Here is a 15,499-nt window from a genome sequence, read left to right as displayed (position 1 = left end):
TGCAGAGTCTTGGACTATTGATTTTTTCAAACTCAAAATTTAATATAAAAATATATAAACTCAGGTGACCAAAATCCAAATCAAACAAGCTATTCTGGAGAAAATCCTTCACAGCTCCGGTGTGAGCTAGTAATCAGTACTGTTCATTCAAACACTTCAGTCATTTCTAGGTGCTCATAGTTTTGCATTTAACTTCTAATTAGAAGCAGCTTTGAAATGTAAGGTCCTTAAATAAAGAAGTAGAAATGAGACTGAAAAAATTGACTATCTAGTGTGCATGTCCAGAAAGTGATGTGTCTGAATGGCAGAGAACACAAGCAGACAAAACCAAGAACATACATGGCACTGACTTTCGAGCAGGGAGGACCACCGAACCTTTTCCTTACCGATGTCAAGGAGATAAATGAATGCTATAATACAAAAGAAACCCATCATTTCTTAACTGAGCTGGGGAGAAGCAGGTGCAGGAGAACAGCATGGCCTGCAGGGCTCTGTTATGAGAACATCCTTCTGGAGCCTACAGTGATGACGTTATTTGCCAAGATTCTTTAAATTCTCTCCCAGTGTCCCATTGCCATCATTACCCAATAGGTTTTTTTCCTCTTAAGAATGAATTAGTAGAAGCAAAAGCCCAGCTAAGCAAGGAGGGCTCAGCGTGTGGTCACACAAAGGAACTGAGTTCTATTTAGACATGTTGTGCCAATAGGCATACTAAAGATGTGGATACATAAGAGGGCAAGTGATCCAGCTACATGATGTAAAGTAGCTTCCTGTGTCCTGAAACCCACAGGGAGGAAACACAGAAAATTCTTATAAGATAATGTATTCTTTATGATACAATATTGAATTGAAACTGTTCTCTACTGTGATTAGAAATTAGCATTTCAGCCACACCAAAACTTACATTTCTTTTTTAAATTGGTGAAGTTTTATTTAGCATATCTCTGTCCAAGTTTTGCTGTCGGTAAAACAACACTTTCTGAAAGACCACTTATCTGGTGGAATGTCTTTTGTCTCCTCCTAATGGTTTGCAAGCAGTTCTGAAAACTAGAGTCCACAGCTACACCTTGGGATTCGATCAGTCCTACAGGGTTTGGTTTTTTTCAGTTGTGCTTGAAGTTAAAAGTGTCTTCAGAAATTCTCAGGCCTTACAGAGAGCTTCTGGTCTACTGTTTTGCATGTGAAGTCTTGGTGCCTCACTAAGAAATTGCAAAGATGATGTTATTTTAAAGTTTTAATGTGGACCCCACCTATGCTGAATATTAGGGATCAGCAGAACAAGACAACAGATACACATAAGATGACCTTTATCCAAAACTGTCAATATAGAAAAATGAGTTATGTTAGATGACTATCTAAGGATGAGGTGAACTATGTATGCAGCAATAAAGCAAATCTAGGAGTGCAGTGCCAATTTGGAAATCTGCTTTTTAGACAGAAGCATAAAAGATAGCTCATGCTGGAGAAATATTTTTTCTGTAGATTTCTATGCAGAATAAAAGACACTACTTAAACAAGTGCTTCACCAAAATGGGTCTCTATCCAATTCTTGCTTTCAGATTCTTCTCTAGATAGTAAGATTCAGATTCATTTTGTTATCAAATACTTAGATCATACTTCAGTGTTAGGTGTAAGAGAAAACTATCAGAAAAAGGAACAGTTGAATGGTAAGCAGCTAGATTTATTATTCTTTATCCACTGCTCTATTCAAGGCAAAAAAATCTGTCTTTCAGGGCACATACTGTCATTAGAGAGGGTACATCTCCAGAAAATTTTAGAAAAAAAGGCCAACACATGTTTCTTTTATCATAAGATAAAACTTAAAAATGACAGAACTTTTTACTGCAATGCAGCAATATTTCTTTTCATTCCAGTAGCTACACATATCTGCTGTATTGCTTATATAACACCACCTTATCCTGAAATCAGAGAACCTACGCTTATTCTAGGGTCTTGTCCCTATTCTGAAGGGATGAAGGGCTCTAGCTAAAAACTAAAATAATTATAATTGATTTTAATTACATTTTTTATTTTTTACAAAATATTAAAATTACATTATTAAAAATATTTTAATTAATGGTATGATTCTGATACATGCGATACATCATCAAATTTCACTCAAGTCAATGGCATGCATTTAAAAGCTGCACATCACTGTACTATGCATTCAAAATTAACATAAATTGATCATTGATGTTCCACCTAGAGGGAAAAAAACCCAAAACTGTGCTCCTTCATTCTTTGAAACTTCATTATTATGAATGCAGAACTGTGAACTGATAGACTGTTTTTTTTCATATAAATTAGAAATGCAACATATATTTACCAGTTCTTCAAAACTATTTATCAACATTCTAAAAAGCATTAATTTCATCACAATTTAAAACCATTTAAAATTCTTTTTCTCCTGATTTTGGAACTTTCTTTATAGTGTTGTTTATGTAAATAAAGGGTAATTATGCTTCAGAAGCATCTGCATTTTGATCCAGTCAGAGAACAAGCAAAATGGTATTACTCTTGTAATTACTTATAGTTAGGAAAAACTACTTATTTAACAGTAAATTCATAAAGAGCTTACTAACAAAGGGAACTGAAGTAAATTGAATGACTATATTAGTGTCTATTTCTTTTAGTTAAGTTCGTTTTGGGAAACACTGGCTAACAATCTGACAGCTGAACAAAAGGTACAGCTTGTGAGACTACTCAATGACAGGCTTGTGGTGCTCGCTTAAGGACAGGAAACTATGTATTTCTTGGTTCACATTTCCACTTCTGTGGCACAGGGTACACATACAGTTTTCCCATTTTTTTGAAATCAGAATAGTAATTTTTTTAAAATCTGTTTTATGTGTGTGCATAAAAGTTAAACGAGTTAGCATTTGTAGAGTGCTACCCTAAGTGGTCAATACCATTATTTGGCTTTAATTCCAATTTTGTGTGAAACTCAATAAATCTTGTAATACGTCTCAGGAGTTTCTTGTGTTATATAAAACAAAAAACCCCAACCCTGTTACATAAAAAAAAATAAAAAAAAGATGGCTAACTCCAGTATTACAGCTGAAATTAACTCAATGAAATGGCTGACAAAAGCATTTAGCCCTTTTCAAATATATATACACACACTTTAACAACAGATTTTACCTACCTGAGTGATTAATGTAGAATTATTTTAAAACTTTTGATTTGAATTGTTATTTTTGGATTCAGTTATCAAGATTTAGACCTGCCTAGATGCCTTTGAAAATGCATCTTTGGATTTTTGCTTGCCAAATGAAATACCTGAAGTATTTGTGAAATTTTGGTGTTAAGTTGCTGAACAGAATCTAAGCGCATGCTTAAGTTAATTCCTCATAAACACTTGCCAGCTAATCTGTTGGCTCAGGTTCACCAAAAGGAGAAAAGTAAAAGCAAATTTCTATTTCTTTATTTCATTAGAAAACTGATTGAAAAAGCTATGCTGATTTAAACAAGAAACAGAGCATGAATTTTATAAGGTACTTCATCCAATCCAAAGAATGACGAGACCAAATTGCAAATATCAGGTTTTCCAAATGAACAATTCAGACACAAGAAACAGGCTGAAATATGTTGGCAGGTCTCGTGACTTCAGGGTATAAATACATGGGAACCGCATATGGGCTTTCTAACTGGGCATGTATGCATCCTTCATCCACGTAGCTGTGCACATCTAACCATGCTATGGTGAAACAGCAAAAATATCTACCTCATTTTCAACCATGCTGGTAAATTGCCCCATTTGGAACGTGCATCAAGGCTAGATCTCCAAGTCCAGAAAAATATTCTATATACCTGAACAATTTTCCCCAACTATGTTTTCATACAGAAAACAGACATATATTTGAAGATTATATAGTTTTCTGCAAAAGGTTCGTCATATTATATGTAAAAGACTCTCTGGTATTGCAGCATGATTCAGACATCTTCAGCCCATGGGTAAGAAATCCAAATAGGGGTAAGACATAGTACATTTTAGACCCCATGTCCTTAATTTTAGTCCAGCTGCTATTGCCACAAATACTAATGAAAGCCTTCTAATTTCTTGCCTTCTTTTACATTTACTAGATTACTTTCTCCTGCTCTGAAAAGACAAAACCAGTGGATTCAAAGAGAAACTGAATCACATTTACAAGTGATCAGGTAAAGTTTAGGGGCAGTTTTTACATTGCTTTTTCCTTGACGCAGTCCTGCAGCCTCTAATCATTAGTTAGACAGCTGTGCTATGTGATTAATTTATTTAGGTGTTGCTCTGATGCACAAATGTATATACTGAAAAGGACTACAGTATTGCTTTGCAGTAAGTAATAACCATGTTCCAGTAAGTGATTCAGTGCTGGAGTGTTTAGAAATGCAATCTTATGTAGCTTAATTAAAATGAAGTGCCCCTTTCAAGATATTTGCTCCAGGTTTGACTGAAAAAGTCCACTATGTGCTACTGGAGTTGGAAAAAACGTTAAAGCAGTTTCTCCAAAGACTTGTTTTGATAAACACGAGTTCAAGAATAAAGCTATTTTGGGACATTGCTATGTCTGCAGCAAGACAACAATTTACTGAATGGAAAGTGTTTCACAGCAAGAGAGAATGGAAAGAAAAGTCTTCACTAGCCAAAGCTGAAAGAAAACAATTTCTAACAAATGTTGCTCACTTGTCTGGAGACATGATTTTAGCTATTGACTTAGCTCTGTAGCACAGAAACTCAGTGATTAGAAAATACATCAGCTAGAAACTTGAGCTGGAGTATTTCCACTCTTTCACTGATGGATTCCTTGCTATTTATTTCTAGGGAAAACTGTGAAAAAAACCCAGGCAGAATGGATAGAATGGAATCCAAAGCATTTTGAGTTCAGTGGGAGCCTGACTGTTGTGGACACCAGCTCAGACCCCAGATGGGTAATACTGAGAGGTACCTATGCTCACTGTAGGTCAGCAGTGACAAAAGTCATGCTATTCCTATGACAGCATAGTAGGTTGGGGAAAACAAAATTAACACAAGTCTATATCCCATTAAACTACCATCCACATAACAACATAAAATCAAGACTCCTAATTAAGATTACTAATTGCACAGGAAGTCCCACCACCTGACTGAAAGGGAAGACAAAGTGAGTTTTTAAGTAGTTAGCTCTGTGAATAGCAGAGGACTTGAGCCACAAAAGCAATATGCTGCTCCTCAATCTTTGGGCTATTCTCATTTGCAATTTCTCTTCTCATTAGTTAAGTATGACAAAAGGCCCCATATTTGAAGGAGTGTGTAATTTGAAATGTATATTTCAATAAGCACTGGTCAGAAGATATCTAACAGACAAGCATTCATTCAGTCTACATGTCAGTCTGCTCTGGCATGGTCCCCAGCTCTAGTTTATCCTTCTCTCTCACTCACCTCGCCATACACAAGCTTGCAATTGAAAAAGAAAAGGCAAGAAAAGATAGTGGCTAAAAAATTCATCTTAAGAATCTTTTCCTACAGTTCATACTTAGAGACCCAAATTCAAATGATCCCTACAAACTGAAAGCATCTGGAAACCTACTACCTCAGAAGCGCGGTTGTTGGCTACTATGCTAAGGTTATTCTCCACTATTGGGCTCCGATTTGGTTTCAGGCTTCTCCTGTAAATCAAAATGTATTGGCTGTGGCAGAGCTGAGAGGAAGGAGCCATGATCCCCTGCTTCCTTCAGGTCATAGTCTTTCTTCACAGGAGAGAGACAACAGTCTCTTGACTTTCTAATGCACTGAAGCTACATTTCAGCTTAGCTCTTCCATGGGGCATGCATGGATCCTCTGAGTTCAAGAAGAGAGTGATCCTAGGGGATAGGGTCATTGAATTGATTTTAAAATTATTTTCAATTATTGCATTGATTCATATAATTCCAGTGTGCTTTTTCTTCTGACTAAGTGTAATATTATCTGGCTCAACAATATTTAGTGTTTAGTCCTGCACTGCACTAAGCATCTGCCTTAGTGCAACAATGGTTCCAAGAGGTGTCTCCTGGCGCATTCACTGACACTTATAAGTCATGGCTCTTCAGAAGAGGAGAGGAACTCTTTCCTTCAAAATAATTTAGAGGAGAAGCTGAGGGATGTGTCTGTTCTTCCTACTTGTGGAAAAATGGGAATTCATGTTTTTTTGGCAGTATCAACAGCAAGTTCATCTTCCTCCAGCAAATATAAAAGATTCTGTGTGCACTTACACTGTGCCATTACTTCAGCAACACAGTCCATTCTTCAAAATGTATGTGCTGGAGGTTGTGTAACTTCACCAGCACTGGCATAAATAGGAGCACTTGTGAGTGTTAAGTCCAGCAGGTGCTTATACGCTTTCCTGTACTGGCACTAGATTGCTCAGCTGTGTTCTGTGACTAGGGTAGGGAATCCAGGCCAGACTGCTTCATGCGTGATCTCCTTTTTCCATGATCTTCTCTAGTGACCATCAGCACAGTCTGTGAACAACTTTGTGTTTATCTGTCACAGCATGTAAGTTCCACTTGCACTGTTTGGAAAAAAAGATGACTTTAATAGTCATCTTCAGTTTTCTTAAAATACTTTTTATTTCCTTTAAAAGAAACACTTGTGTATAAGTATTTAATCCACATTATGCCACATTAATGGCAAGTTAAGATCTTATTCCTAAAATAAAGCATTATCACTTGAGTAAGGTAGCTTTTCTTCAGCCTTCAAGAAGGTCTGACTTTATTTTGACACAGGATCATAAATGGTAAGCCTGGGAAGAATGTACAGCACTGGTCAGGGAACAAAGTGAGATGATGAAAATTGACAGATTAAAAGCAAAACGATTAAGGAGATTAATAGGACAGTAAACTGGCAATTTGATAAATATCAAGTAATTACCATTGAAGTCTTGCGGAGACTGAGCCGGTCAGATCGAGCTCTGAAATATGCTTCGTCAAAGGATGTATGACTCCCCTTAAGCTTCTCTGACAGGTTCCGATACAACCGCTTTGCAGCATTTGGAGAGGATGGCACGCTGTTCTTTTTAGTCTGAAGGAGACTTAAGTTATGCATTTGCTGTGTCATTTTCAGCTAGTAGTTTCTAGAAGAAAAACAACAGCTGTTTAACAGCGTTTTGCTACGCGAATGTTATTGATTAGAACTGTATCATTGAAATGCACATTGCAAGGCTTCTGTGGCAAAATTCACTTTCACACACACAGTTTTTAAACACTCAGAAGCATGTTTTTGAGTTTGTTCCATGGCAAATTGCTTTTTATGGAATTAGTCCCATGGATATCTATGGGGAGGATGAATAAAGGATAGAAAAATAAACCAGACCATTTCAGAACTATTTTCTAATTTGTATAAGGAGAAATGGTTTAATTTAGTGAGGGAAATGGCCTTTTGACAGAGTGAGTTCTGGTAATACAGGTGTCAGAAACAAATACACCCAAATGTAAATATTACTATACAATTTGGATAACATATACATAACCTGCATTTTGTCAGTACAAGGTTTTCTTGAAACAAAACTGAAGCAATTGAGAGGGGGGAAAAATATCTAACTGATTACAGAACACAATACAGGACTGAAATTTTTAACTGGTCAAGTGACTTAAGTTTGACACAAGCACAACTGTGGCAAGATGTGCTTTATTTGCCACATTACTATCTGCTAGCAAACTGTGTGCTCCAAAGACCTGTGATGTTTTCAGCTGGGTGGGTGGATTCTCTTTCAAAGTAGTATTTCTCACTCAGGAAGTATGTCTGGATTCAAAATATTTTTTCATCTCTGAACCCATCGCAACCTACTACAGAAATAATGCGTGAAGCTACATTTAATTTGCATCAGATGCTGACACATTACCATCCAAATATAGGTTCATTGCTACAAAGAATGTTCTTTTCTTAGAGTTTTGAGGAGCATTTGGCAGGGAGGGAACCTGCTCTGTGACCAAGACTCCTAAGGCATTAAGTTGTAGCAAGTAACAGCTGAAACACGGAAAACCTGTTTAAGCTCTGTGGTAGGCATGATGAAACATATATGCATTTTTATTTTTAATTACCTATGGCCAACTCATGTCTATGTTATTGCAAAAAAAGCCCTTACACCCCATGTTTTACAGTTAAAATAATCTGTGATTCTAACTGTTGCTGTTTCCAGTTTCATACTGAGTAGTTTCTTCCCTCAGTTAGTGGACAGGCACTGGTTTTGTCTGTATATTGTGTAACTTTATCCTGCTCTGTTTGCCCTGTCCAATTAGAGTAAAAACTCTTCCAAGAGGGACTGCCCCCTCTCTCTTAACACTGTCTAGCCTAGTAGGATTTGCATATCACCTCATAATTAAACAATACTTTCTATGCTGTATGATTACAATAATTTTTCCATATTAGGAAAAAATGAATTAATATTCAGCTCTCTGGAAATACTTTATGTGGGAATAGTTTTGCCTTTCTGAAGGGAAACTAAGAACCAGATTTGACTCAACTGCAAGCACAGGAAACAATCCCCAGGGATCTCTATAAGTGAAAGGTGACGAAAATGCACAATTTCTTCATATTTCCTTTTTCCTTGACAGGGGTATTTACACATTTATAAGACAGTGTCTCCCTAGAAAACCTCACAACTGCAATAGGAAATCTGACTACCTTTTCAGACTATCTTTTTGTGGAAGTAAGTTTTAGATTCTTTGTACTATAATACAAATCCTGTAACTTTTTGTTCTTGTGGTCTCAGCCTGCATCTAAGCAAATCAGACTGCAGGACCAGACTCTAATAACTACTTACAATTATGAAAGCATTCTTTACTAAACGCTCACCCTGCTGTTGAGGCTGCTTGTTATCATGAATTGGTTCCTAAAATTAAAGACACCACCCAGGTCTCGTAAGCTGTCTACATCTTCCTGTCTCATTTGTAAATTGTGGTGAAGCACACATCCTGAGCACAAAAGTATCTGATAACAATAATCTCACATATTCTCTGACTCATAGGGTATTGAAGAGAGACCAAATCTGAATGAAAAGAGACAGAGTCAACATAGTTGTCATATATGATGAGAAGACTTTGTTAAATTAGGTGCACAATCAGAAGGTATTTACGTGAGTTGCATCTCTGAAACGTACGTGCAAGAGTGGATAGGAGAGGAAACAAGTTCCCTGGGACTCAGGGAGCAACAATACTACCATGATTTTGGACTGCTTTTCTCTGAGCTTGCGGAATTACCTTACTTCAAAGGTGAAGTGAAGCTCACACAAGCAATTCATCCTGCCTTTTAATTGTTACATGCATTTCAGCAGTGCCTACAGTGTAGGACTAAGTGAAATCACTGTCTCTTCAAATAAAGCATTTTATTTTCTGCCCCAAACAGCAGGCTTGCATAGACTAGATAGAAAGGCTGAGTGGAAACCAAGGAACAGAGCAAAATATGTTTAATCAAAGTCTCTGTCATGAGAAGTTGTTTGTTAACATCAGACTAGAACATAACACTAAAAGTATGATCACCAATGCCAACTCACCAATGTTCCAGACATGCCAGAATTATTTGGAACCACATGCTGGAATCAGTGTGGGTTAGGTTTTACTCTATGACAGTTGCTGAAAAGTGTTGAGTTTTAATATGGGACAACTTAAAAGACAGCCTTTTGTTTTACAGACACATTCATGCAACCATTTGGGAGTATAAACATGAAAAAAATTCTTTTTAAGATGGTCAAAACATTCCATTCACATCTGTCTCTGTTTAGCATAGCTTTAACAGTTCAGTTTATTTTCAGATATTTGTTAAAAATAAGCTTAAGAGATAGTTGATTATCCCCAAAGCTGATTACCCATCTTCCACTGTTCAATGTTATTAGTATTTTAAAGAAACTCAGCAAATTACCAAGTATAATAATTTCTCCGTTAAAGTAACTCTTCCACAGTTTTTATTGGTATCAAGAGCTACAAATTATCCCACATAAATTTCTCCTCTTACCTCTGTTTTCAAGAATTTCTTCCTTTAATCAATGAAGTACAGGTCAAAAATCAGTCCCAATTTGTGGATAAAAATAGGCCAATAAATGTCAGGCATGTTTGTAAAGGAAGCTTCAATTTCCCAAAATCATTTGATTCCAAGAGTACAGTCATTGAATACCAAATACCACACAGTTACTAGTAAGCTCATGAGAGAGAGAACAGTTTGCATTTACCACACAAACTGAAATATCATCAAGGCAAGGACAAAAAAAGAAGAGCAGACTCATTCAATACTTAATTCAAAGGTAGCTCAGCATATTCCACTGTGTTTGCTTCAGGATTACATGTTTTCTTATTTAAAAAGCAACAGGCTCAGCACCTCTGAGTGGACAATATTGCATTATGGATAAATTCCAAGCTTCATTAAGCTTGTATGCCAAAACATAGCAAGAAGCTATGTAGACATTTAGTAAATTTACATTAAGTAAACTAGGCAAATCTATTTAATAGGACGTCTTATACCTATTGTGGTATTATTAAAACCAAACAGGAATACCTGTTATTAAAGCTAATATGGCTTATGCCTTTATCAGTCATCCCTAGGCTGATAAAGTCCTCCTTCCATCTTACTAAACTACCTGCTTGTTGACTTCAAACCTCTAAGTTGTCTGTGGAGAGGACAGCCACTGAAGAAGAGCTGATCTAGGCTGGAAATTTTTGGTGTTGATGTGATGAGGCATTTATTTATATTTAAAGTCATGTTTATAGAAGCTGTAGTGCTTGTAGTTAATAGAACTAGCATTGTGACAATACTCCCGAGGATTAAAGTAATTACTAAAAAAGAAATTTGGCCAGCCTGACTCCTGGAAAACCCAATATCTTCTCCAGCCTTCACTATGCAGGAAGTCTATTTGTATCCATCTCCTTAAAATCAGGTGCCCAGATGTCTTTCACAGAAGGTCTTGAAAGTCAAAGTCAAGCTTTTCTTGAGAAGTGGACAAGTTATTTTCAGAATCCAACTTTTTACACCAAACAGCTTGACAGCAACATTTTCTTTTATGAGATGATATTAACATGAGCAAGCAAAGGAGAAGCACCTCTCAGTCCTTGAACAATTTTCCAGGAAATCTGAGGGTTTCATAGGGTGTTCTAGCCACACATCTCCCAATACACATTCAAAACTCCGAATGGTTTGCAGGCAGTTCTCTGTTTCAATGCATACACTGTAAAAAGAAGCTAGGTTCTCTAAATATGTTACAGCACTCTAGGATGCTGGCGTAGTCTCAGAACCAAAACAAATTTAGGTATCATTGGGCTGCTAGCCTATGTTCCCAACCCAGAAAAGCCTAGCAGCAGTTTATACTAAGTCTGCTTGGGCCTGTTCCCCGTGGCATGGATTACCGTTAGTATTGATTCTATCTGAACAGTTTGACTACAGTTCCTAGGAGTTGCTGGAGTCCTTCTCACCTTGATCTGGTTAATGAAACAGGATTTATGCATTCAGAAGAAAACAGTCTGTTACTAACCATTTATACAATGGCTTCTGAGGACAGTAACAATAAGTTGTCCACGTTACACATGAAAGCTTTTTCAGTACACAGCCAGAGCAGATCCCCAAGACTAACATTAATGTAAGGAGAGGACAGACTTTTATAATCTCATGAAAGTTTCTTTTAAGTCAAGCAGGTGAATCTATAGAGAAGCTAAGTAAACACTAAAAATTGCAGCTATTCAACGATAAACCAGGTGGCATCACTGCTATCCACACAGAATCAGCACATCACAAATGACTCGAAACATGTAAATGTGTCCTGTATACTAACCGTCAATATCCTGAACTGAATTAGTGCATGGAATAACTGTGAAACAATAAAGCAATAGGTTGGTTATATATATGTGTGTATATATACATATATGGTTGCATAATATAATGCAAATTAACCACATTTTTTACCAGCGTGCTGAAACAGTAAGATACAAAATGCTACTGAATATTATTGTACTTAGCATATTTTCTACTCACATACAAGGTATGATATTATAAAAGAAAAGATAAAGGTGAGCTGCATATTCTGTAAAACCTCCTGGAAGTGCGATCTTATTAGGTTGTAGAAATGACTCCCGGGACACCAACAGAAAAGATATTGGGCAAAATTATGGGTAAAATGTATAATAAATAAGGAGTTTAGACAGCTCAATTCACAAGATTCTGTGATTGAAAACTTGTTATTTTTTATTGTATGTTGATATTCTGTTTTTACAGACAAACTATTTTGTAAGAGCTGTCTTAGGCTCCTTTTTTAAGTCATTCATTCATTTTGGATTTTTTTACAGCCATGTCCTCACCTCACCGATCAGGTAGAACCCTGAAATATGCGTTGTCTTGATTGAAATAGCTAATGTCCCAACTGAAATGCACTTAGCCTGAGGATATATCATTGTCACAGCCAAAAGTGTTACAGTATATCCAAGACTAATGGTTTAGAAACAGGAGATGTCCAGAACAGATCCATTTGAGATTTTAGCCTATGGAAGTCTCTGGACATACCTAGTATAGTCAGAATGAAACAATAAGGGCATCTCAATATGGTTCAGAGTAGCCCTACTAGCATTCTCACAGCAAGTTAAGAACTACAGTAAGCAGCGTGTTACAAGGTTTCCCAGTAAAAGCCAGAGCTAGACAGAATAGCAACAGCAGCTCCCCTTATAACTAGTTATAATTAACAGTAGTTTGCATTTCCAATAACTAAAAACCAGAAAACTTACAGCAGTACTGTGTTACCCTGGAAATAACCACCAAAAGTCTTGTCTGTGTGACTGTCATCCTGCTGTAGCATGTACCAAACCAGCAACCAGAGTCTTCCAACACACATTTCATGCTGCACATACTGTAGCTTCATCTTTGTGATCAGATTTCTACTTGCATTTCTAAGCACTGAAATAACTGTTTTATTCCCCAACAGCAGGATGCTTTAACAGCCAAATTCAAATACAAAGGAATATAAATTCATTACCCTTATTAAAGCCTTTTCATTTTAACTGACTAATACTGACCCAATATTCATGTCCTTTTAAAAACATATTGCAGAGAGAGAAAAAAATCTAAACTATAAATCACTGTCTGTTGTATGTGACATATGCTGCACTGTATAGACAGGTGCACTAGCAGGACACAGCATAGCTGTAAAACCATTAACTTCAGATTTTAGGAAAACACAATAGCTAAGAAACCACTCAATACTATGTGTTCTTGAATATGTTTATTAAAAAAAAATTATACTTTATACTAAGAGTTAAGAATATATGCATTAAAGAGTTAAATTTGACTTACCAGCTTAGGCTATCCAAGGCAAAAACGTGACAAGTTGCTGGTAATCGTCCACTGTCTTCGTTCAATGAACCATTTTTTTGGTTTGTTTGTCTCTGCTGTTCAGCCTCTGGGCAGAATGAGTAAACCTCTTCCTTATACTGCATGAATGATCAGATATGAAAAAGCTTATTACTAGCAATTACTGAAGTCCAAGATCACTGATAAGATCTCAGAGCAAAACCGTATTTAAAGCAAATAGTGCTGTATCACAGGTAAAACGTTTGGTGCCTTAAGTCTATACTAGTTACCTCTGTAGCTATAGGAATGATGAATATATAAAGCTGTTGCATCCATAGTCAAAGATTACGTGACTTCTGTATGCTTTTAGCTTGTTGTATCCCTTAGAATTGATCAGCAGCACAGCACACAAGTAGAAAAAATAATTACTGACAGAGTAAACAAAACTGCAATTGTAATTAATTTGCCATGAAGTATGAGCAAAAAGACATTAATATAGCCATCTTAAAGCAGTTAGTTTTATGTTAAACCAATAAAGGGGGGGGGCGGGGGGAAATCACTGTCCTACACTCAGTCCAGTAATGCATGTTGCATGTGATGTATTGTTTCTTCTTTCTTCAAGCAAGCTATCACTACAGCTGTCTGCAATCATAGCAACAAAAGCAGCAACCATATCCATAGCTATGTCCATCTGCAAGATCATTTGAAAGCTCCCTGCCTGAACAGGTTACACTTAAAAAAGATTATTAAATGAATAAAAAAATGTATTTTATTGATGCCTATGTCTCGGCTAGAACAGATCCTTTAATGTCTGCATTTAAGAGCTTCCAAAATAGTAGAACAGTGATATTTCAGAATATAGGGGTTTTTACTATAGAGCAAAAACCACAAATGCTGTATCCCACAGAAACCCAGAAAGATGCTACAAAGTCAGAATATGGAATAACCATACACACAGCCTTAGAATTCTAAAAACAGTGTAGGTGAAACAATCCAGAAAATTGTTATCCTTCTTGGACAGTCCACTGGGTTAAATTCATGTAACCAGTACACCCCTATGTAACATCTGGCAATAGAAAAAAATTAAAGCACACTAATTCCTGGGTCTGTCACAGCCCATGATTATTAATATTTACAGAAAATATATATTTTATTGTTTTTAAAGGGATACCAGAACTACTGTTACAATCTGCTGAAAAATTTTCACTAGTTTTATTCAGCCATAATGCTTAATTTTTGGAAAATTTTTGGAAACCTCCCAAAAGCTGGTGGCCAGTCTGATTCTCCCACCCTTTAAAACACAGTTAAGGATACTGTACCTCATAGCAAATAATGTCCTTTTGCCAAAGTAGCTGAAGCTAAAAATCTGGTTCTGGGCCTGACATTTGTATGTATTTGAGTTTTCTCAATCAATCTGGATACAGACCAAACCGTTTCTTAAAAGTTTTTCCATATGCATGCATATATTTGTGGGTGCATACATAAACCTGCATATACACATATTTCAAAGACGTAACAAGAATATCAGATGCAACTACCTGCATGTTTTGCTGTAGCAGAGGATTACAAAGTGCTGTGACAATATGCTACACACAACATTTCTCCTCCTATACTGTGAAAATCACAGGCTGTACATGTATAGGAGTCCCTCTTTTGTTCTGCTGCTTCTAAGGATCATTAGTCAGAAGGCTGCAGGACAGCTAGCTGAGGTCACTGCTCCTTGCCTACAGAAGGAAGATTGGGAATCTTCTGAAAACCACCAAATCCCTCTCTGTCACTTGGATAATATCTGGGAAAAAAAGCATGCTGAAAATCTGAAGCATCTAAATTAGTTAAAATTAAATGTAAGCATAAAAATTCCATTTTCAGGGCTGTGCTGAATAGGGATGATTCCTCTGAGTCAAAATCCCAGATCAAGTTTTTTTGGTCTGTATAGACCCCACCTATGGTACTCACTTGTGAAAGAATTCTCAGTTTCCAGCTGTTTTCAGGGGAAAAAGCTAAAGTGAGCTTACTGAAACTAGTCAATTCTTAAACATTTTCTATCAATTTCTCATTGCGGGTTGGTACTCTCCCTTCTCTCCTTTGCTTTCTCCTTTCGGCTTGGTAGAAAGTAGACCTTTTGCAGTTGCCACTTCAATTTTTATAATGTTTAGTACTTCTGTATTGCACCTAAACATTATTTAGTAGAATAGTAGATGATGTTTTCTTGCCCAAACTAGTTCTATGAAAGACAGTTAGTTTGTT

At 36.6% G+C, this 15,499-nt stretch overlaps 1 protein-coding gene across 1 annotated transcript in view; it reads right to left on the bottom strand.

Moving 5' to 3' along the window:
• The window catches only part of ANKFN1 (ankyrin repeat and fibronectin type III domain containing 1), a 195,915-nt gene that overhangs the window by 78,790 nt on the left and 101,626 nt on the right, over positions 1–15,499 (bottom strand). The window contains exon 3 of the mRNA XM_080375264.1: positions 6,866–13,392. Coding sequence (XP_080231390.1) covers positions 6,866–7,051 — 186 coding nt within the window. The 5' untranslated portion in view covers positions 7,052–13,392. The remainder of the gene's footprint in view (positions 1–6,865; positions 13,393–15,499) is intronic.

This window comes from Falco punctatus (genome assembly GCF_963210335.1).
Source record: "Falco punctatus genome assembly, chromosome: 1".
NCBI lineage: Eukaryota > Metazoa > Chordata > Aves > Falconiformes > Falconidae > Falco > Falco punctatus.
The sequence above is the reverse complement of the archived record's forward strand: the minus strand, read 5'-3'. Positions and strand labels throughout refer to the sequence as shown.